The sequence below is a fragment of the Labrus bergylta genome, chromosome 6 (genome assembly GCF_963930695.1).
Source record: "Labrus bergylta chromosome 6, fLabBer1.1, whole genome shotgun sequence".
NCBI lineage: Eukaryota > Metazoa > Chordata > Actinopteri > Labriformes > Labridae > Labrus > Labrus bergylta.
This window is the reverse complement of record NC_089200.1, coordinates 6073841-6097784: the sequence shown is the minus strand read 5'-3', so window position 1 is coordinate 6097784 and position 23944 is coordinate 6073841. Positions and strand designations below refer to the sequence as shown.

Genomic DNA, 23944 nt, shown 5'->3' with positions numbered 1-23944 from the left:
CACCCCCCACCTCGCCCCCCTTCCTGTCTCTCTGTATAATTGATGAGTGGTAGAGCAGAGGTATGAAAGTCATCCTGGTCCTTTAGAAAGAGCTCTAAAAGCCTTAAAGAGGTGTTTAGTGGTCACAGGAAATTGAGGTATTCTGTATGGAGAAAGATTAATGAGTCAGAGAATTAGTGATTGATTAGGACTGGAAGAGAAACCTAAAACCTGCCTATTAGCTTCAAGTGGGCAATGAGACCATATCCTGCACATTATATCAGTTAAATAATAAAACCATCAACATTAAAAGAACATATCAAAGCTATCTGACTAATTAGGTTGAGTTTTTAACTTTTTTTAATCAGCCCAGTGGGGGTAAGTAAGTGTCACTGGTTTTTCTTTAAGTTTACAACCTCACTTTTTGTCACTGTGTTAGCAATCATGCAGCAGAAAGGTTAGCAGGAGTGTTGAAAGTAGTTTTCATGATATAGAATGCATGGGGAGGATTTTCACAGCTGCATTTAGATTTTAGCTTCACTGGTAAAAAAAAAAGTGTAAAAACCGAGAGTAACAAAATCTGCAATTTGAGCTAAAACGAGGTATGGAAATGTCATTTCTATATATTAGGTCATTTTAAAATGGAAAATGTGTGGGAGCAACTGCAAAGTGCTCCTGCACAACATAGAGTTCAACAATACACACACCGCGCTCCTGCATAGAGTGGCTCATTATCCTTCTGCTGCCCAAGGAAACTTTCCACTCTCCCTGTGCCTCATGGGATACCGCTGTGCATGTGTAGGTTTTTCTTGGCCGTGTGTCTTTAGATCTGTTGTAGTGGTGAAATCATCCGTAAAGGTTCAATTCAGGGGTATTGTCATATTTGGCTGCAAGTGCACGCTTTATGGTGGAATAATATACCATTTTTGGCCAACTGCAATTCCCAAATTGCAGATGCTAAAGTTGCACGATTCAGTCTAAATGTATGACAGCACTGCACAAGATTGAAGGAATGAAATGCTGAAGAGATGTCCTGCCATGTAAATCTTTTTCTCCATATGTGGGAACACGTGTTTGTTTGGTACATAAAATGACACATCATGATGATTTTGTGATGATAAATATTTTGTATTTTAAAAAAATCACGCCCACCACTCATGTATCATATTACAGATGTGACAATCTCAATATTCAGTCACTTTCACACATATTGTGCAGCCTTTAAAGATTTTTTTTTTATTGAAGGCATAGGGCTTTAAAGTATATTCCAAGCCCCTTGTGCACATTGTAATGCTGTTTTTTCTAAGAATTATATTTCAGGAAAAAGTGTTTTCCCGTGAAAAGACTGAAAATAGCAAGAAAAGACTAACTTCTATTTTGTATCATGGACTTAAATGAGTTGAATATCAAAGATATGGGGCTGTGCGTTTAATCTCTCATTGTTATCACAACATGAGCAATAATATACAATTAATAAATCACAAAGGTCTGAATTTGTTCATGTAAATGAGGGAAATCATTTTACATGAAACAAAGAATACTTCTCTTTCTGCCAGATTTGACCCGTTGTATGGACTCATGGGTTTTGTTTTGCTGCACAAAACAACAACCTGATTTTTTTTAAACATGAAGAGTAGATAATGGACAAAAAAAGTGAGATATAGCTTATATGCACATTGCACTCTTTTTTTTGTTCATCACACTTCATATCAGTTCTGCTATATTGAATAGTATTAACACATTGCATATTTGCTTCATATGGTGCATGGCATGCCAAATATGCACGCAATGAACAGTAAAAAACAAAAACATGTTTAATTTAGAAGACAATCTAATAGAAACAGTCCAGATTTCAGGACTTTCAACCTTTCAGAGTGACAATGTTGTGACATTTTCTCTTATGTTTAATATAGTTTTTAGGCACAAACAGTTCACAGCTTCTGCCACACTATCTCTATAGATCATCTGTTAGTGAGTGGGCAGTGTGTAATAAACCAAAGTCAGAGTGGTATTATTGGGAAACTTCACACTATAACTGCGAATTTAGACCTCCCACAGTCTCACAAACTAACTATACATCATCACCATAGCAGTTCAGTGGAAGGGAGGGAGGGAGCATTTTAAAAAGCTCTACATACATTTTATACATTTTGGTTAAAGGAACAAAAAACAGGAACTTCTCTCTAAAGCATAAAAAAAGTCATGAGAACCAAAGCAGACTAATAAGAGAGGTAACACACGGGCAAATAACGAGTAATTTTGTGTCATCTTTTTTCACATCACAAACCTGCAAAGAATTCTTAATTATTACTGCAATCAAATAGGAATAAATGCTGAAGCAGCTTGCCTACTCAAACCAGTGACACGTTAAAACATGTTCAAACTTGTTCTAACCCTCAGAGACCCCCTTAAGAGACGTACTTGATCCTGTAGTGGTCTGTTCGGCTGTTTAAAAGTGCATCATTAATGTTGTATTTTTCTTTGCTTTTAAATTATCAACAATCATTCTCCAATTTTTTGTTCAAGTACAATAAATCCTTACAGTTTGGAGGTGATGTCATCAGTGGGAGGGGCTTGTTCAAATGTTTACAACCTCAACCAAGATCACCCAACAAAAGAACTCCTCTGAGTGTGGGCCAATGCTGCGGGCGGCATCAGCTGTTGTCATGGTGATGCTGCTATGCTGATCACCAAGCAGAGTGTGGCATGTTGATGTGTGAGTGTGTGTGTGTGTGTGTGTGTGTGTGTGTGAGATAGAGTTAGGGAAAAGAAAATAAGTAGATGAGTGTGTGAACTTAAAATCTTAATATACTCACTCAGTGGCGAACACACACACACAAAGACACACACACAAAGACACACACACACACACACACACACATCGTATTGGAGCAGTGAGTAGTGTATTAGATTTGGGCTGCATGAGTGTGTGTGTGTCTGGGAGGTGTTGCATCACCTTCTGTGTGTGGGATGAAGCTTGCATATCGGCTCTCTCCCACACACACTCAGGCAGACGCACACACACACACACACACACACACACACACACACACACACACACAGACGTCTCCACACAGACACACTTTCTCTCATGAGTCTCCTACTTGCAGCCTGTTCTCTGTCTCTGCCGATATAATCAACGCAGATTAGCTGACCACGAGCAATCGCTTAATATAACCACTAGCTAATGAGGCTGAACGCAACACAATGACAGCTCCATCAGTCCTTCAGTAATGGGAACGGGAACATTTGACACCACTGAAGGCTTGACCTTTTCAGTGCTACAACATGGAAACTGGATGGAAAATAAATAAAAAATATTTCTATGTCATAAAATCAGTCAGAGTAATATTACGAGCTGTGTCGTGGAGTCACACAGGGAGTGGTTTAACTAAAAGACAGGCTGCTTTTGTATAAAACAATTTGTTGTTTTATACAACATTTTAATTGGAAAAGCTACTGTTAGAGAAAACCAACTAACCTAAGAGATGCTATCCCTCTTGTCCTATAGCTGCTGATCCTTCACAAAGGCTAGTAACTATGTGTCATGAGGAAAGTTGAATGCAATTTTATAGCATCCTGTAATACAAATGAATTCCTTCAGTGATTAAAGGAGGATTGAACCTTGAGCGCCACCGGAAAAGCTCAACCTGCACCCTGAGAAAATATATTTCAGTGTCAGATCTTTTATTTGAATATAAGTATGTGTACTGCATGTTTGGTTGAAGTTTGAATAATAAGATGTTGATATATATTTCTCTCGGAGCTTTGGCTTAAATACACATTTGGTGAAGCAGGAACAGTAACTTGACTCTCCATGAGTTGGCGACTAAGGAGTTTAGACCTGTTGTGGGACAGATCTGAATATTTGCAGTTAAGTCATTTAGAGCTGAAACAATCCATCAATTATAAGTCTCCCATCACTCGTGCAACAGAACTAGATGATTTAAAGATAAAGACTGCATCCAAATTCCTGAATGTGCCTTTTTGCTGCTCTTCTATATATCTCAGTCAGCTTAATATGTTTGCTTTTGGAGTTATTTAGATAAGTCAGTATAGGCTTACATTGTTCAATTTAATTTCTGGATTTATTTTTAATTCACAACAACTGCTCCAGAATATACAAAGAAATAATATCTGGTTGCAGCATATTTGTCATTCTCATTAGTGTGATTCTTCTTTTGTGTTTGTACCTTGTGGGCAACATATTGTTTTAATATAATAAGTTAGAGAACCAGAGGAGGAATAAATGAGCACCTCTCTCTAATGAAGTTTAATGAAGACCTACAGAGTTGACAGTTAGTCTGCATAGTTTTCCATAACTTGTGGTGCAGCTCCTTGATCTCCGCCAGCGATAAGCAGAGGGCGGCAACTGAAGATTCTGAAATCCGAGTTTGTAATTAAGTCATGGAGGAAGAGATCCAGAGGCTGGCAGAAGACACCTCAATAAAGAAAGGAGGAGACGGAGTGGCAAACTAATTTGCACAGGGACTAAAACCATATCCCTTACAGAGAATACCATTACAGCTAAATTACTTCACTCTGATCCTTTGACTTCACAGTGGGACTGAGGCTCTGCCAGCTGAGCTAACAAAGCACAAGCTACTGTAAGGTTTTGAGAAAAAAAAAAGCAAAAGACAGAGGCTGAGACACTGACAGATGAGAAACGAGAGAGACCTGTAGTTGCTAATTGAGCCCCTCAATTACTGTCAAGCTGTGTCCTGACCTGAGGATATAATCTTTACAACAAGCACAAGAAGGATCAATTCCTGAGGTTAACAGTCAGTGGTAGAGGAGGACGTCGATGTAGGGAAGACGTTCTGTTAACCTCACAACTAACCATCAGATCACCTTACAGTTTATTTAACTGGATTACAGCTTGGTGATCGTGCAAGCAAACAAATTGTACTTATGTAGGTCTGCTGTTTATCTTAAGCCTGTGCTCCACATTAACTCCTGATAAAACCAAAAAGTACATTCATTTGAAATGGTTGCAGTTTGGGAGGGTTAAGGCAACAAATGTACTTGTTCAGTTTCAGAGAAAAAGGGTTGAAATTCAAGGAAACTCAACGACAGAAGTGAAGATACATACTTTATGTGACATCACTCATGTCAGTTGAAATAAGACAACCTCTGCTTTTGGTCAGGACATGAACCTCAGAGGTCTGCCTGAACGTTTTTTTGGACTTGTCCATCCATCCCAAATACTTGTCCACTTGTTGTCACAACTTTAATGAAACATGGGTCTGCAATTTATTGTGCCACAAACATGACTTGCTACGACAAAAATGAGGCGCCCCTTTTTGGCAAAATGGATTCCTCTGCTCTGTGAGAGTAACTTGGAATCATTTTCCCATAAATCCAACATTTATGGAGCATTCTACTGTGCGGTAATTGGGAACATACCATTGATACGTCCCAGAGAAAGCTTTTGACTTCATGTTGCTGGACTGATTGCACATAGTTAGCATTTTAAGATATTAATATGAGCATCCCTTAAGTGTTAATTGAAAACAAATATGACAACAGCGAATTCTCCCAGACTGTTGTGGTGACAATCCATGTTAGAGACTCAATAAAGCCGTTTTCACACATGCACTCCAGATAATATCTAGATAATTACAGGAGGAACGCTCCGGAGATTCTCCCGACCTAGCCGTTCACATATGCTCCTCACAGCGGGGGGCTTTCCCTGTCAGAGGGGAGGGGGGGCGGGGGATTTCCTGAGGTAAGACTTGACGTAAATAAACAACGCGGAAGTAGCAACTGAAGCAACAGAGTCCGCTACACAACGTTATAATGAGAATATTTGCCTTTATATCAATGCTATGTGTAATCCAATGGAATGACAACATCCAGAAAAGAGAGGAGAACAACAAACTGACCAACAGAAAACAGAATGCAGACGTTTAATTAGAGCACGGAGATCGTAGAGGTCGCGTGCAGACACTTTAGCCGGTCACTATATAAACATCATTCTCTTTCTATTGGCTCAAATTGAAATCTCCGGAGTATATGCTGCCACGTTCAGACGTCAGCTCACTCTTTCTGCGGAAAAAATACTAGAGGTCTGACCGGGTCTCCGGGTAAAGTCCGCGCAAAAAATGCGGCTGTTTGCGTTCACACATAGTCTGAAGAACCTCCGGGTAGCCAAATCTCTGAAGTGAGCAGGTTTTTAAACTCCATCAGTCTGATGGGTCAGTCTGACCCAGAAGATAAATTGCGGATTGATTTAAGCAAACCATTTCCCAGAATTAATGAAGTGATGCTTGACAGACTCATGTGATGTGTTTTTTAATGTGTTTCTGAATTATTCCTCACAGATCGGTGTCAAATGGTAATGGGTTAGGAAATTAAAGCAGAGTATGACTTAATGTGCTGACTCAAATCTTTTATGAATATCAATATTTAAGGGAAAAGTTTTTAAGCCTGAAACACCCTTGATAGGATTGCACTAATCATACCAAAGAAGTCACAGCTTCATTGATTACCACAAACTGTACTAAGAGCTGGACTTGTCACCCATTGCACCCAGTTTTGCTGCTGTCTTCATTTTGATTTTTGATGCCAGACGTGAGTAATTGGATGAGTTGGAGTATCAAATTGCTAAATCTGTTTCCTGATTGAGAAGTCATTGGGGTTGCAATCTGTCATGCCTTAAAGCATACCCTGCTTTATCGTTTCTTGTGAAGTGCTCGGTTATTTACAAGATGATCATGCTGTATTACATACTAGAAAATAGCAATTCAGATCATAAAATTGTTTATGGAGCTAACAATTTTAACTGAGAAGAACAATTTCTTACAGACAATCCTTATTCTTCCTGTAACCATTATTTTCTTCTGCTGGCTTCTAAACTCCAAGTTAAAGGCACTCCCTTTAACTTTAACTTCAACAAAGGCATACTGTATACCCTTTTCAGACGAAGTCGCATTGTCAACTTTCAGTCCACATGTGCAAACAGCGATAAAACAAGATTGTGGACACTGGTGAAAATGTTTTCAGTCAAGAGAACTGACAAATCAACACCTACCACTTATTGCTTATTGTTTCCCACGCTGGTCTAAATAGTAATCTTTACCTTTGGATAATCGATCATCTGTGTCTATTGATTACTCATTAAGTGTTATATTAAGTAAGGACTCAGATCAGCCAGTTTCATAAAAGCTAGTGTTTTACTTACTATTGACAGTCAGTCACTTGCTGTCATTTCATTATTGTTTTTACAAATTTGAATTTGTGTACACATTATTTAAAGTAATGTCCAGTTAATCCAGTAATCACATCATCAGTCTTCATGTGATGACATCATGCTAGAGGGGATGTTAACATATGAATAGCTGTAAATGAGTTGCTATCAGTCTTTAAATAAGTAAAGATATAGTAAGATGAAACTTAAAAATTACCTAACCACCACCAACAACAACAACAGTAGCTTTGAAATGTGTTAAATAGAATTACAATTCTTGTATGCAATTGTGTATAATTCGAGGCCTAATTGTGTGTATAAGATCTAACTATTTATAACCTCTCTCCACCCCTGTGTCTGTGTGTGATTGTTTTTTTGTCTGCGAGATTCCTGACAAAGGAGAAGTGCTGCAGTTTTGTTGTGTGATTTCATATGTGTTGTCAATCACTGTTGATAATATCAGACAGCAGAAACTAATATTTCAGTAATGATGAAGTAGCATTACAATAGAGAAGAATCTTTGTGTCTGTCTGCTTCAGTCTCCCATCAGTGCTGTGGAGTCTGAGCCCCCCTGCTGGTGACAGACAGTATTGCTTTATTTTCTTGCTGTACATAGGAGTTTTACAAAAACTGTAAAGGGATTTATCTTGAATGTTTTATCCTAAACCTTTTTCCAAATCCCTGGAGCCTCAGGCCAAGATGCTATTAATGACACGTCTGCTTTCCCCATTGAGCACTCAATCCTCATTGATCAGCATAGCAGGGATTCCGTTTTTGAGTTAAAATGCAAAGAAGTTCAGAGATCATTTCCTTTTAGGAACTGGACTAAAGGTGCAATTTCTGTTAGAACATGGTTGAATGTAATAGTAGAAGACTTTCAGACTTGATAAAGTTCGCTTTTTAATCAGGAATTCAGACTGACCTGCAGAGATGAATGTGTGTTCTTTGACTCTATAGACCATTTACGATCCATTTCACTAATTAAAGGTTTGACGCATCACAAATGAGCTTGAAGTTTTTCCTGGATTTCTAAACGTCATCATCAGGTCAGTCTGACCCAGAACAAAAAAGCGAGGATTCAATTAAGCAAACCATTTCACAGAATTGATGATGTGATGCTTGACAGACTAATTTGATGTGTTTCTTAATGCGATGCTTAATAATTCTTCTCAGGGCCGTGTCAAAAGGGAGTGTGGGTGGAAAACTAGCAGAGTTTGACATGGTGTGGGCATGCTGACTCAGATGTTTCCTGAATAACAATATCTCAGGGCAATGAGTCGGGTCTGTGTTTCGTTCGACTCGATATAGTAATTGCACACGGTACTAGAATATTAAAGGGATATTTTCCATACAAAAAATGTATTTTATTAAACCATCAAAACTAAAGCTAGAACCCTAGGCCTAACCATTTAGTCATCCTACACACCCCTCCCATCCTCTATCTTTACTTTATCTCTTGTCTTCCTCTCCAAAAACCCCACCCCCTCCCTCCCCCAGCCTCCAGCGCTGTATTAGTGCAGGCTTCATCTAACACTGTGATGCTTACAGTCTATTCTCCTTGCTCATCCTCCCCTGACTGAGCGCTTAGCCTGCAGCGCTAGCAGCACTTTGCAAAGGGAACACTGACAGAAACGCAATAACAGCCTCTCTCGCCACCACCCTCACCCTCTCTTCATCTCTTTGTGCTCTCCACATGGGTGCTGCTTTTTAATGTGCCTCGTCTGACTGTCTGTCTATCTGCCTCTCTCCATCTCTTATCAGGCTGCTTTGGGGAGAGTGGTGGCATATATCAGCTGACATTATAGAGATATTTGGACCTGTGTGTTTGTCTGTCCAGCTCTTTGTACAAACCAGTGGCAGCTCCTGTTATTTCTAAAAGGCCAGATGCAAGGAGCCAGAAGCTATGATTAAATTATTATCAAAGATAAAGATTGCAATTTTCTACTCATTCTACACATCAATGTAGACATAAATTGAGGCTTTGAGTCCTCTCTGTTTTGGCTGTATAAATGCTAGTGGAGATAGAGATATGACCTGAGAATCATATCAAGTTATGTCTTTTTGCTTTTTGTGGTAACATTTGGCTTTCACGTTTTCAAAGGGATCACACACATGAACACATATTCACGCACTACGACCTCCCTTCTCCCCCAAAAACGATGCCATTCTCAACTTATTTCTGTGTACGAGTCCAGAAAAAGTTATTTTTATTTTTAAGTTCACTGTGTTCAGTTCTCAGTGTGTTTGTAATCTGTTCTGTGTAGTTTTAAACTTTGTTTCTGTCCTGCACTTTTGTAAAGCTGCTGCTGAAAACACCACATATGTTGGTGTGGCTTTTTCATACTAAAAGCGTTCCATCATGGGACCTTTACTGTGAAGGAATTCTCAGAAATAAAATGCCAAAATTAACTGAGCTTTAGCGGAGCTTCAATTCGCAGAGATTTATTAATAATACTTGTGGGCGTTACAATATTTACAGCTGCTCTTTTGAATACAAGTCAACTCTTATTAAATCATGTTGGACTTCAGAATTCAGGTTTACTTGATTGCTGTGCTACAATTCACTGTCATCGTATACACTGACACCAGCTCTGACATGAGGAGGGGATGAAGCCCTTTGATCAGTGAGCGTGTTAGGCCACTGGCTCTGCTGAGTGTCAGAGCAAAATATGCAGAAGACCAGGACTCAATCTGAGACGTTGTCTGTCACAAATCACTGTTTAAGGCTCCTAATATTAACCCCTCACTGTGGCTGGGAAGTTCTGCAATCGGTGGTTTTCCTTGTGTGTTTATCTGAATGTGTGTATTTAAACAGGTAACTATGGTAAAATCCATGTCGTGGCAGAATAATTCAGGTGCTGGTATTGATACCGGTTTACTATCTTTAATATTAGAAGACCGCTTGACCCATGGAAGGAGCATTATGTGTTGCAGGAATTCTTTTGACCTTACTTGACAATAGTGTAACATTAATATCACAGAACAAATACTCTTGGTTGCTTTAGTGTTTCACAGTTCCAATGCCAGTACAGAAAATACAATGCAGTGCAATTATGTTCACATTTCTTTAGTTTTTCTAAAAGAATAGAAAATAAATGTTATTTCAGCCTATAAGCTGCTCAATGCTTTTAGTAGCTAAAAGATAAATTAACTAAAATGTTACAGCCTTTTCTGCCTGATAAGAACATAATATATGGTCAGAGTTAGCATGTATAGTCTGATTAGCCTGATTAACATGGCTGTCCTGATTCGATTAGAGTCATGCTCCATCTTATTAACTCATTAGTCAAATGAAGTAGTATTTGCACATTAGGAAGACAGAGGGGAAAGTGATATTAGAAGTAGAGTTATTGTGGAAATGAATGTTTGTCGTCATATGTTCTTATGTCATATGTTCGACATATCATAACATATCGTATGAAAAGGTGGCAGAAATGCAACCAAGCAGCTTTCATTGCCTTTGCAAGCAATCTCCAATTTAGAATTTTGTTCAAGGACATGTTGACATGGGATCAGGGGTTGCAGGGGATCAAACCACCAGCCCTGTTATAATTGCATGATGGATACGGTATGATACAACACCACATGACATCACACGCCATGATACACCTCAATATCGCCCAGGGGGAATTTGACTTTGCTTTTCTGATGCTGCTGTCGTACTGTATTGCTGCCTCCACACACACGAGTCTGGGTAACTCAGGGCAGCGCTACTGGAAAATTGCATGATTGGTCCGGACCAAATTATTATGCTGAATTTATTTACTTCTCAATTATTTTTTAACAAAGGCACAAGTTAATGTTTGGTCGGTACTGACAGAGTATTGAGTTTCCGTTGCAACGAGTTGTACAATTTGTGACTGAAAGAAGAAGAGACATTCGAATTGTTTACTGTCAGGTCAATGTTTACTGCGTCAAACATCTGCTACTGAACAGACTTGACTGAACTGACTCTGTTTTGTACCTAATCATCATGTGACCAACACTACACCTGGAGTCTTGGACTTTATGTGTGTTTGAGTGTGTGCGTTGTGACGTTGTCCTCAACACAGATTTAGCACACAAACATTGAGACACACTCACAAGGAAGTAGGCCAGTGCATGAAGCCACACACACAAACACACAGGAGGCATTTCATAGACTGTATTCCAGCTGACCCGGCCTGGCATGTGATGCTTAAAAGAAACAAGACAAAGGTTGATGGAAGGGGCTGCCCTCCACCAATCACAGCTCTCCATTTATTGTGCACACATACACACTGGCTGAGCACTGAGCGCTGTATCACTGTCCCTGGTTGCATATTGATTAGTCATGCCTGGCTGCTGTCATGTGCAGGAGTCCAGGGAAGACCCTAATTGGCTACTCCAGGAAAGAGAGAGAGAGAGAGAGGGGGGCGAGTTGAAGAGAGAGAAAGGGATAGTCACTGAGAGAGGGAGGCAGCTTAAAAAGATGAGGGAGTCTGAGAAAGAGAATTGTGCTTAAAGATGTGGACCCACATCAAAGCATAACAAGAGAGAGACAAAACAAGACAACGCAGAGAAAGGAAGACGGAGATAATTGGACCTTAATTCTTAATGGAGAAATCTGGCTTCAAAAAACAAAAGGAATTCAAAATAGGAATCTCATCTAAGTGATCTACAGCTTTCTGTCTCAATACTTCATTTGGAATATATGAATTGAGCTCCATCATCTACCAGCATGTCGGATACAAAGCCAGAGTTTGCAATCTCATTGGTTGGAAAAACAAGCTACTCTGATTGACCAACAACTGAAGTGGAGCCAGGATAAGAAAGATGAATCTTCGACTGGAGCATACAAAGTGACTCGCGTCCTCTACAGAAACATCCTGAGATGAAGCACAACTGAAGCCAACTCAACTTGCCTAAGTCATTCTTGCCCTGTTTGACACTGCACCTTTTGTCTTACTAGTGACCCTGTAGCCCCGAGGGACGATACAACGGTCAATATACCCTTAACGGCAGAAAGCTGAGAAGAAGAGTTTTTTTTAATGTCTCAGTAAAGAAGGATGCTTTGCTTTTCAGGACTATCTGATGCTCTAATCTACTGTGGAAAGAATTGTGTAACTACAAAACAGGGATCGTGTTTACATTTTCTGATATTATCTTAACACAGTGAGACACACTGATATAAAGAAGGGAAAGGGAAAGGGCAGGATTACCAACTTTGCTTCGGCTGCAAACGAGGGGAGGTTGTTCTGGAGAGGCGTGACCTACATTGTTCGGGCACAAGTCATTTTGAGGAGCTACTCCCTTTTGTCATTATTCTGTGAAGAGTACGATGATCAGGTGAGAGTGACGTTGAAAGATTCGGTGGATCTCTGTTGGGACTTTTATCTCTTTAGTTATGACCACTTATTTTCACAGCCATGAGTTCTGCTGTAGCCCGAAGAAGCCCAGCAGTGGCTCCATTAAGAGCAAATCAGGCAAAGGCAAGGCCAAATCAGGGAAGGGCCACTCTCATTCAAAACACAACCAGAATTTATTGCAAATCCAGAAGCCAAATCTCCAGCTGCAACATTCACCACTGCATTCACCGAATCATCATTCACCAAATCACGGCTGCCGTTCCCCAAAACAACTGCTTCCCTCACCTTCTCCGAGCTACTATCATATTGCACCGCCGTCTCCAACTTGTCAGCTAGCTCCACCGTCGCCAACTTTTCAGCTGGGCCCACCATCACCAAATCGCATGCTGCACTCCCCAAGCCACCACCAGCTTCATCTATCTCCAAGCCACCACCAGCTTCATCTATCTCCAAGCCACCACCAGCTGCAGCACATTTGTCAAAACCATCAACAGTGCCATCCACCAGCCTCGCCAAGTCACCTGCTGTCATCGCAATCGACACATCAACTCTACCACCAACAAACACAACAGCAGATGCAGTTCCATTCGCCAAGCCATCACTCGTTGTTCGAACAGTACCATCACCAACACTGCCCTCCTCCTCTTCCTCACGCCTCCCAGTCGCTGTCTATACATCCGTTTCACTCCCCGCAGCTCCCCTTATGTGCAGCACTTGGTGGATATGGGTGGAGCACACTTCCAACTAACCTGGCCAACAGGGGCTCCAGAGGGAAGTTTCCCAACCTGCAGAACAGTGTCAAAAAGAGTCCCACGAAGAGCAAAGCCAAGGGCAAGGCTGGGAACAAACCATGGCCACATGACACACATATCTGGACAGGTCGCTCAATGGAATCCCCCTTCCTACACCATTTTGTACCAATACAGGCCCATGTTCAGGTAAGTTTCATTGGAACATTTATGTGGATGATTCCATACCACAGATAATTGTAGGTCACTATTTTAGAGGAAAAGTGCATGTGTTGCATTTGAAAAATGATTCAATTCCACCTCTGATGTACTGTTACAGGACAAAGGTGCTGATAGTTCACTAAACTTCAATGATTTGAAGATGTTTTGCATACAAACCTTAAGCTGTAAATTAGATTATAACACATTCTTACATTATTTTTGGCTGTCCAAAAAAATATTGTGACCAAATATGGTGTTTGATAGCAGTACTCAGGCCTCTTCTGATTGGCAAGTCAATCACAAGGTATTAACACCCAAAGCATACACTGCTTTCTAGTCTATATTACACTAAATGTGACCATAATTCTCTAAATAAACCTCCTAATGTATTGAAGCAGACTTGAAACTAGCCCTGAAGTAGTTAGAAGTCGGTAAACTTTCTCACTTCTTTGTTATAACAGGAGCCTAGGTCCACATCTGTATGCAGTCTTCAATGTGTGCACTTATATTACCAAATGCCTCGTTCTTTTCACAAGAGGAGAACCAGAAAAGGCCTGCTGTTGGTTTAACATCAAGCTGTATGATACGGTTTATAATAGCCATGCAAAAATGGATAAATGGTTACAAACAGTCTGTTTCAACTTCCCATGTATATTATTAATAAAACATAAATATTTAAAAAGCAAATAAACATCTTCAGCATGCCAGCTGTGGTTTATTGGCTTTTGGTAGTAATTGCGCTGTACATGTGCTTCAGGCTCAGTGATCAGAGTTAGCATGTATAGTCTGATTAGCCTGATTAACATGGCTGTCCTGATTCGATTAGAGTCATGCTCCATCTTATTAACTCATTAGTCAAATGGAGTAGTATTTGCACATTAGGAAGACAGAGGGGAAAGTGATATTAGAAGTAGAGTTATTGTGGAAATGAATGTTTGTCGTCATCCCTCAGGGCTGGCTTTTATTTATTATACTTGAGGTTACTTTTAAAATAGTTTTTAGGAGAGACAAAGATGTAAATCAGGTATACTAGCATTACAAATGTATTTTTGCAAAACTAATCATCTGCCTAATTTTGGATTTAAGTTGCTTCTTTCTCTTCATGTTATTATTTTCATGCAAATATGCAACCTGTTGTTGCTACTTATTTTCCTTACCCAAGGACATTTTTAGTGTTGGTTTTCAAACAAGTTGTTAACCATGTGAATTGGTCTCCTGTTGAAAAGATTTCTACTTAAAACTACTTGGTGAGGGGGAAGCAGTCATAAAGTTCAGTATTAAAAATCAGCATATTAAAGGGCCATGTCCAGTGATGCAGTGATCAGGAAGATTTTGTAACTGATGTGGTGCATTGAAGGCCAGTGAAGGCTGGAGGATAGGTGTGATATGGGGATATTTTGGCAGCCTCATCATAATCCTGACAGCACTGTTTTGCACATATTAGAGCTTCTGGAGGCTCTTGCTAGAGATCCAGATGAGGAGTGTGTTGCAGTAGGCCAGCCTGGAGGAGACAAAGGTGTTTACAAGTTATATGACATGGTAATAGGGCACCTGATTTTCTATTAGTTGGACGGTCAAAACAGCTGCTCTGTGCTTTATGTTGACTTCAAACTTAAAAAACCTGCTGCATCTCATACTGATTCTCAGCATTATCTAGGGGTTCTTGATTTCTGTTTATCTATTCATTATTAGTCTGCTTACTTAAGTGTTGTGACTGACAACCTGCTGATGAAAACACACTCTCTATCTCTCACTCTCTCTCTCTCTCTCAAGAATATCTTAATCCTGCAAAGAGAAATGAAAAATATGATGAAAGCCGTTTTCTGTCTCTTTGTTTGATGAGACAAACCAAAGATAGTCTGGATCTCTTTCTAAGCTGTGCTGTACATGACTGAACCAGGACATAATGCCATGGTAACAAAGCTGCTGTAGCAGCAATTATGTAACGACTAGCAATCACTTGAATACAGCAACGAAAACACACGTCTGGGTATGGATGTTGTGTGTACGTGTATTTGTGTGTAAGAGGCTTGTTTGTTTATATTTGCACGTTTGTTCTTTTGGCCTTTTTCATGTAACACACACACACACACACACACACACACATCCACAAACACATATTGACGTTACATAAGCGTACAGTTTGACATGGCGTGTTGATGGAATCACCAGCTGACTAGCACACTGGATTTGTCCCTCTGTGAATGACACACACACACACACACACACACACACACACACACACACACACACACACACACACACATGGACAATGACACACACACACACACACACACACACACACACACACACACACACAGAAGCTGTGTACTGTGTACAGTGCTGTTGTTAAAATCCTGAGAATCGGATAGAGTTCAGGCAAGTGACAGTTAAGCTAGCTGTAGGAAGGATGTCAGTTTAAATGTATTTTAGCTTACATTAGCACTAGAGTTGAGCTTTTTAGCGTGTATGTGGATTATAATGAAAACAAAAAGACTCTTAAGTTAACTAATTAAATATTCTTCACCTGTTTAGAAAGTAAAAACTAAAGAAGATACCTTTAGCTAGGTAACAAAAGGGTAAAATGGTTTACAAATCAAAGTTGTAAATGCAACTTGTCTTGTAGAGTCAGTTTTGTTTGCTTCCAAACCCATCTGACTGTTCTCTATATTGACTCAGTATTTACTTTAGGTTTGGAGAATTGTTTGCTTTACTCTTGAACATGTAATAAGATGAACTGCCTTACAAAACACAGACAAACAGAATTAAGCCTCATCAAATAAAGTTTTATTTTGGGGCTTTTTATGTATTTATTTAGAGACATGACAGTGGATAGAGTCAGAAATCAGGGAGAGAGAGAATATAGAATAGAATAGAAATACTTTATTGATCCCAAACTGGGAAATTGTGGCGTTACAGCAGCAGGTTGTCCAAACACACAATATTCGCAAAAAACACAATATAATATTAAATACAAAGTAAATAAGCACTAAAAATATCAAAACTAAGAATGGGAATATATACAACCAGGATTTAACTTAGCATTACTAGTATTAATTAAGAAAAGATTGAATACAACATGAATGATAGAGAGTTGGGAATGATGCGCAGGAAAGGAGCCACAGGTCGGATTCGAACCCGGGTCACCAGCTTAGAGCACTTTACACTTGCCACTAGGCTACCAGCGCCCCTACATTTTTACATGAAGTTAGAAGCAATATTTTGCATAAGAAGTAAATGATGGGGCACCAGTGGCAGAGGCTCCAGTCCTCAAAAAGCAGACAGCCCGGGTTTGAATCTGACCTGATTTCTGACTCTATCCACTGTCCTATCTCTGTAATACAGGCATAAAAAAAATGTTTAAACGTTATAATAATGAAAGAAAAGGAAAGTATACGATTGGATCATCCAATGAACAAACTAGGAAAACTTAACAGTGAATGTGTTAACCCTCCAGTTGAACTCCTTTTCCTGCCCTTCTTTCACATTTACAAAAACACACTCAGCTCCCAACAGCTGTCAGCAAAACCCCCTTACATGTTCCCTCCACATCCACAAGCTGTACTCTAAGACCCTCCACCCATGAGTCCTTTCTCCCACTGTTAATCTGTCTTCTTTATAACTCATGTCCGTGAGTTTGTGTGCATCTGTCTGCTCACTGTGCTCCTCCTCACTGCTGTTGTCAAAGGGGACAGATCTGACTCCTCCCCCCTCCCCCCCCCCCATACCTATAATCCCTCTGATCCCTTCTCTCTCTCTCTCTTTCTATTCCCATGTGGGATCAAGCATCCTGTCAGCTTGACTGACAGACAGTTGGACATGTGGTGGAGAGAGAGAGAGAGAGAGAGATAGAGAGAGAGTGGAAAAAGGACAATGAGGGAGGTAGAGATTAGTGTAAAGGGATAGTTGTATTGCTGCTCTGTTGCTTATTGATGCCGTGTAGTGATGTCTGGTTGGACTGTCCATTTGGCTAGCTAACTTCTTTGATGCGTGGTTAGCTTTTCCGTTTGTAAACTTTTTTTTGGGGCTGCGTCACAAGAGCTGGAGCTTCAGATTATCTCACTGGGATTGGCCTGCTCTTCGCTGGTTTGTCGGGGAAGCCTAGAGCTGCAGACGCTGGACTTGGAGCTAGCAGTTAGATCCTTCTGGGGCAAAAAAAGGAGAGGGAAAAGTGGATGACGAAAGGTTGATAAGATGGGTGCTCCTTTTGCACATACAAGGAGAAAAGCACATATTGTGGCTGTTTAGAATCTAGTTTGGGGGTTTTGTCATTTGCTGTGCTGGCTTAGGAAGCAAGAGAGAAGATAATGTTGATCATCTCCTGCTGCTTTAGCCCTGGCTGTGCTGTGCTGGGCTTATCCAGGCCATAATGCGGTTGAAATAAGAGTTCAATCTGAGATGTAAAATTACAGTACAGGCTCTTATGATGCAGTGCTGAATTGCTTGGAGTACTTTTTCAGAGCTTCTTAAAAACAGTCTGTTAGTTTACAGTGCTGTGCCTGCAGTGTAGTACATAAGTATTGTCCATTATAAGGGCTGTGCAGTATGTCATGCGGTGTATGCAGTCGCTCCGTGGTGGTAATCTGTAGCAGATGTACTCGACATGCTGTACCAAAACATGAGACGAGTAAGTCATGATTGTCAATATTAGTGAAATACGATCTGTCTTTAGTGGCTCTTTGAAATTAAAAGGTGTTGTACTGTTCTCTTTGCAGGCCAACCCCCCTCCAGTGGTGGTCAACACCGACAGCGTCGAAACCCCCCCTTATGTGAGTACTTGTTCAATATGGTGACGCAGAGTTTAAACCTTTATAACACGATGCCAGAACTGTAAAAGGACAGACAGTGGCCATGTCTGGGTCCCATGTATGTTGTCTTTTAAGACTTTCCTGCAAAAGGGCAAGTAAGGGCAAGCCCACACAGATTCAGGATAAATGTCAGTGATCCTGAACCCTGATTTCTGACCTTTGGTGGCTAGTCTCACATTAACAGTGTAGGTCAGGCGTATTAAAGAATTTCTTTTCATGAGGGCAAGATTTGAAAGAATTTGACTGCCAAAGGGCTGCACCTTTACATTTCTTATCAATGAACTCTAAAGCTTACATTTACTAATGATGAAACTTTTTCATCCCTAAAGAAAAGAAGATTGATGTTTAAAAGAACAAACTAGTGCCTTTTTTTTACATCTTTAAAACAAATATTGTCTCAAAACGTTCTTCTGCTTGGAGGTTTGGCTGCTTGTAAGCATATTGCAAAAGTCTGAGTTTATCGCAATAAATAAGACAAAATATTTCATGTAAACAAACAATAGTTTTCACAACTGCACCAATTCAGTCAATCAGTTCAGTTTATTTGGCCTATATAAATTAAAAGCACAGTTTACAGTCAGTGCAATGAAATGCATTTTGCCCAGACACCTTCCCATCCCTTGAAAGAAAATGGCAAAACTCTGGATTTATTGGAATGAAATAGGAAAATGATTTTATGTAAATAAACAATACTATTTCAGCAAGCATGCTAACATGTTTCAAATTGGACAAAGGCCTATAGGTATAATATTCCTGCTTTAACACCATTATTGACACCACAATATTGATTTTCTACTTTGGTTTCAGTTTAATGTTACAGTGATGTCATTCTTGTATGTGTTGTCTTCTGTGTGCTCCTGCTGCAAAACAAATTTCCCTTGTGGGACAATAAAGAATTTGTATCTGAATAATGATGCAGTGAGAGGAGGCTTAAGCTAGCTTTCAGCTACTCTCAGATGAATTGGTGCCAATTTAGTGGTGAAAAAAAGCTTTTTGAATGTATTAGGATTCAGGTGGGACATGTTGTTAAAACAGGTGAAAAAAAACAGAAGATACAGATAGAGTATTTCTAATAAGCACTCTTAAATATTTATTTATTTATCACACTTCATTGCAATATTTGTCTACTGATAGAAAAGCTAGAGAGATTGAAAAGTGGTCTAGATGTAAACATGTTTTTAAGATAAATGTGGAGAATATAACTTGAACTTTGCAGCAGAGCGGTGTATCTAAGCCTCTCTGAAGAGGTCATATGGAGGTCACAATGTGGAGGCCTCCAGTTGAATTGCTTGTACTACATTAATTTATGACTGTTTTAGAATTTAACAAAAGAATAATCTGGGTGTGTGATTCAATCATCAGATTTATTTTAGCAAACACAGCGAAGATAAAGCATGACTCAAAGCAGCTTTACCAAAACCCACAAAGTACTCGTTCAAGCTTTACTTGCAGATAGTCGATATTACTAATCTTTGTTTAACATGCAGCCCTGACATTGTTTTGTTTTTTTCATCTCTTTGTTGTTACATTTATAGGCACACAAATAAAGATATGGGATTCTATACGCAATACCCAAGTAGCACCTCAATGCAGAACATTTATTAACCTTCATTCTTGCCACTGTTTTCAAAATTATACTGATATCAAACGTGTAAAATTTCTATGCAAACTTCTTAGTTGTGAATTGTAAGGTTGAAAATGTTGCTGCTACATCAAAGTGTTGCATGATCTACAATTATCTGAAACAATTCCTACAATTTTTAACAGAAAAAACCCAAAACAAATCAGTTCTTAAAAGACTTGTTCAGTGTTCACTATTGACTCACTTATTTCATTTAAAAAACTGTTCAGTTATGTCAACGGTTGTCCTCAGTTAGTGCTCAGCAGCGTCCTGGATTTGGACTGAATCTCGGTCCAGAATTAGATGGATCCAGATGTCATTTTACTGGTAGCCAGCTGCCGCAGAGAATCTGTGTCTGTTGTTGTTAGATAAGTTTATTATGTAATTACTGTGGAAATACTCCCCTCTGAACTGCCTGGAAATATCACACAAAGAGAGGGAAACATCGAGTTTTCTCACGCAGATTTCACTTTCAACTCATATGATTGTGGGCTGTTTTTTTTTTCCCCCAAAAGACTCATGCGTACAGCGAAAACAGCAATAATATGAAGTGATATCATAAAGGCAAATACTTAAATTTTAGGCAAAGTTGACACTTTTTAAACATCAAACAAAGCCATAAAGGAAGAAGGCTTTTCATAGTGTATGATAACGTCTCAATTTCAAATTAAATTATGCAAAATCTGGAACCTTCAACAACATTAATTCTAATGAATTCTGTCCTTGATTATAGCAGATAATCCAATATAATAGATAATAAGAGTGTGTGAGTGTGTGCTGGGTTATAGCTGAAAAACCTCGCTGCACATGATGGCTGATGGAAGACTCTGCCCTCTATTTGAAACCACAGAAATTCAAAATCTAAACTAATCTGACCGCACAGAGACACAGATTACAGCCAAAGGGATTACATGGGCCATTGGGATGCCACTCGACCACAGTGTTTGTGTGTACGTGTTTGTATCTGCATGTGTGCGCAGCAACTATAACGGCAACGGGGCGCTCATATCCCGATATGAACCAAGAATATAGAATACATCAGATTTTATTTCCATGCTATTAATTCACTCAGGAAATAAAGATTTATGAATATGTTTTGTAGTGTAGGCGGTCAGGGCTGAGCAGCCTGATTGGCTCCTGGGTAATTCATCAGGGATGTTCTTAAATATGACATCAGAGATACATCATCACATAATGCGTATTACCGAGTTAATCTCTGGGATTCATGCGTCATTCATGAAACAAATATCTAAATTCACTTTTCTGTAGCACGAAACTGTAATGCAGTTTGTTTGACATGCGTGAATTAATGATCAGACCAACAGCTCACACTTTGTGTCAGGTGAAGAAAGTTGGTTTGAAATGACATCAAATATACTGTCAGACAATATTCAAAGCACATTCATTTCATGTGAAAGCAGGGAGGGATTTGATGAACTTTAAGTTTTAATGTAAGACAAAGAAATGTTACTTACATGCACAGAGAAAAACATCAAGTATGAATTATAAACATCCAAAGCTGCACAGTAAACTTGAACAAGTATTTAAGTGTCTATTAAAGTAAAAACAGCTGTTCTCATAATGACACATCTCTCTTCCTCTTCAACAGGCCAATGGAACAGAAGCAGACTATGAGTATGAGGAAATTGCGTTGGAGCGGGTAAGAACTTCAAAGACAATAATGGAAACTCTTTTTATGCAGGCCTGTTATGCACTCTGTATATGTACACTAGCCCTCCACAGTATCTCCATATGTTCAGCTTGACCCACGTCCTCCCCCCCTACTCCCCCCATAATCACACTACAAACATCATCAGTGCTGTCAGAAGCTGGATGATTTTTGATGCCTGTCTACGCTCAACTGTAAGAAGTTGAGTCTTTGTTTGGGAAAAAAAATGCAAAAAAAAAGGCTGAGAACGAGTGAAACTATAAAGTTAACAAGTTAAGAACTTATTTTTGGGTCAGGCCTTTTGTTTAAACTCCAGAGAGCTAATTGTAATAAGTTTAGGGCAACTCGATTTCAGCTAAAAGAAAGAAACTAGAGATCTTCAGTCTTATTTGAACCCAAAGCTGCCACAAGAGAAGGAAAGACAACAGCAGTGATCCATAACATCTGCATGTTGGTAAAGTTTTTTAAGTCTTTTGGTGTCTCATAAATATGAAAAAAGTCAAGTTTATATCTATTACAAACACAAAGCAAAGGAGGTAACTAGATATAAAATGCACAAATACATTTCTCACTGTTTCTGTACCAAATTTAGACAGTGTTCAGGAGTTTTCTAGCGATATTGAGTCATTAAAAACTACAAATGATTGCATATTGGATGCCAATGACTTCTATTTTTAATGCTGTGCTATCAAAAGAGATATCAATACTGTTTGATTTTTACTAGTATCGTAAAAGTTTAAATCTCTGGTATCAGAACAAACCTACAACTTTTACCAATGCGAGATGTCAAGTCAAACAAATGACTTAAATCAGCCTTTTGAAGCTAACAGGCTAAGAAAGAAAACACTGTCCCTGGTTCTCATTATGCTAAGTTTTGATCATTTGCATTTTCTATAGAGCTCATGTATTTTATCAAAAGGTGTTAGGCCATCAATGTGGATGATCTGAAAACTCTTTTCTTAAGAGATACTGTGTATACAGAATAGGCCGAAACATATTTTTGTTCATGACCTATGGGCATTAAAATATGCTGTATGCTTAAAACGGATAGCTCAAAAGTTATCATAAACTCCAGCTAGCTTGTTTATAGATCTTGTTTTCTGCACACCAGTAAATAAAGAGACTGGTTTGATTACAAGTGATTATTTACAAGTTGTATGAAGAGGAAATCATACAAAGATAACACAATATTTTTGGGGCCAAAAACAGGTTAACATTATTGCCCTAAATATTCCATTTGGAGGTTAGGCTGACAGACAGGGTTGACATAATCATAAGAAATATGACATTGGGCATTTTTCAGGACACAAAAACATCTATTAAGTTCACTAGTCGTATTATTTACCTCCACTGGTCGCTAATGTCTTATTATAATGGAAAGTTATTTCATATATTTTCAAGAGTTTCTGAATGATCTTATTCATTCTAAAATAAATTCTGGGGGGTAAAATTGTCAGCTATCTCTGTTCTCACTTCCCCCTCCTCAGTCCAACCCTGCTGACCCTATTTCTCAGTCCTCTCTACTCTTCATCCATCCTTGCCTACTTTCTTTTTTCCTGTTTCAACCCCTCCCCATCCCTCCCCTCCCTCATTATATTCCCCTTTCTCTCACCCTGAGGCTCTCTCTCTCTCTGTCTCCCCTTCTCTATTCTCCTGTGACCTGGTTCTGTCTGCATGACGGGATCTGCTTTAAAGACACGATGGACATACACGCAAACACAGGCACAGACATTACACTTTTGCTTTTAAACCCGGTGACAAGGCATGACAGAGTGAGGGAAACTCATGCAGCCATGGGTGTCATCAGTTACTGAGTTCAACTCATAGAGGTGCTCTACTATGTGTCATGTGGTAATAAAGAGAACAAGTTGACTTGTTCTTCATTTGGAAGACAAACTTCTTTTTTAAGGAGGGAAAATGTAGGCGATAAAGATGCAATGAGTTACATTTGGTCAGGAATGAAAAGAAACATTACTATCAGTGTGTTACTCAAATATAGATTTAAAAGTATCCGGCTGTCTCAATGAAGATGTTATCTGTTCTGTGGTAGGGCGCCACATGAAACAGAGTTTTTAAAAAATGAGTTTTTATTAAATGAGTAACTCTGCCATTTATCCGAGATCATCCAGTCTGAAATTATAGTTGGCAATATATTAATAACTTTGAAAACTTAAAAAATATTGCCATTAATTGGAAAAACAATTATAATGTTCTAGTAAAAATTTTTTAAAAAAAGCAAAATTCTCTAGCTTAAACTTAAAATGGTCTATTTTCTGGTTTGACTGGTCCTCACTGGAAGCACACAGATTTTTATCTGACATATGAGGTTGTTGTTTTGTTCTTTAGAAAACAAAACTATTCTTTTTTTTTAACCATTTTCTGAAATGTTATGGAGAAAACA

General features: G+C 39.1%; 1 protein-coding gene across 10 annotated transcripts in view; it reads left to right on the top strand.

The window, feature by feature from the left end:
• LOC109997158 (discs large homolog 1-like protein) overlaps positions 1–23944 on the top strand; it is a 117079-nt gene that overhangs the window by 49206 nt on the left and 43929 nt on the right. For 6 of the 10 annotated variants that reach the window (XM_065955617.1, XM_065955618.1, XM_065955620.1 and 3 more), the window contains 2 exons: positions 18161–18214; positions 21484–21534. In XM_065955617.1, the coding sequence (XP_065811689.1) occupies positions 18161–18214; positions 21484–21534 (105 nt within the window). Of the gene's footprint in view, positions 1–17911; positions 18073–18160; positions 18215–21483; positions 21535–23944 lie in introns of those variants that run through there. The other 4 variants (XM_065955622.1, XM_065955624.1, XM_065955625.1 and 1 more) reach the window with 2 other exon arrangements.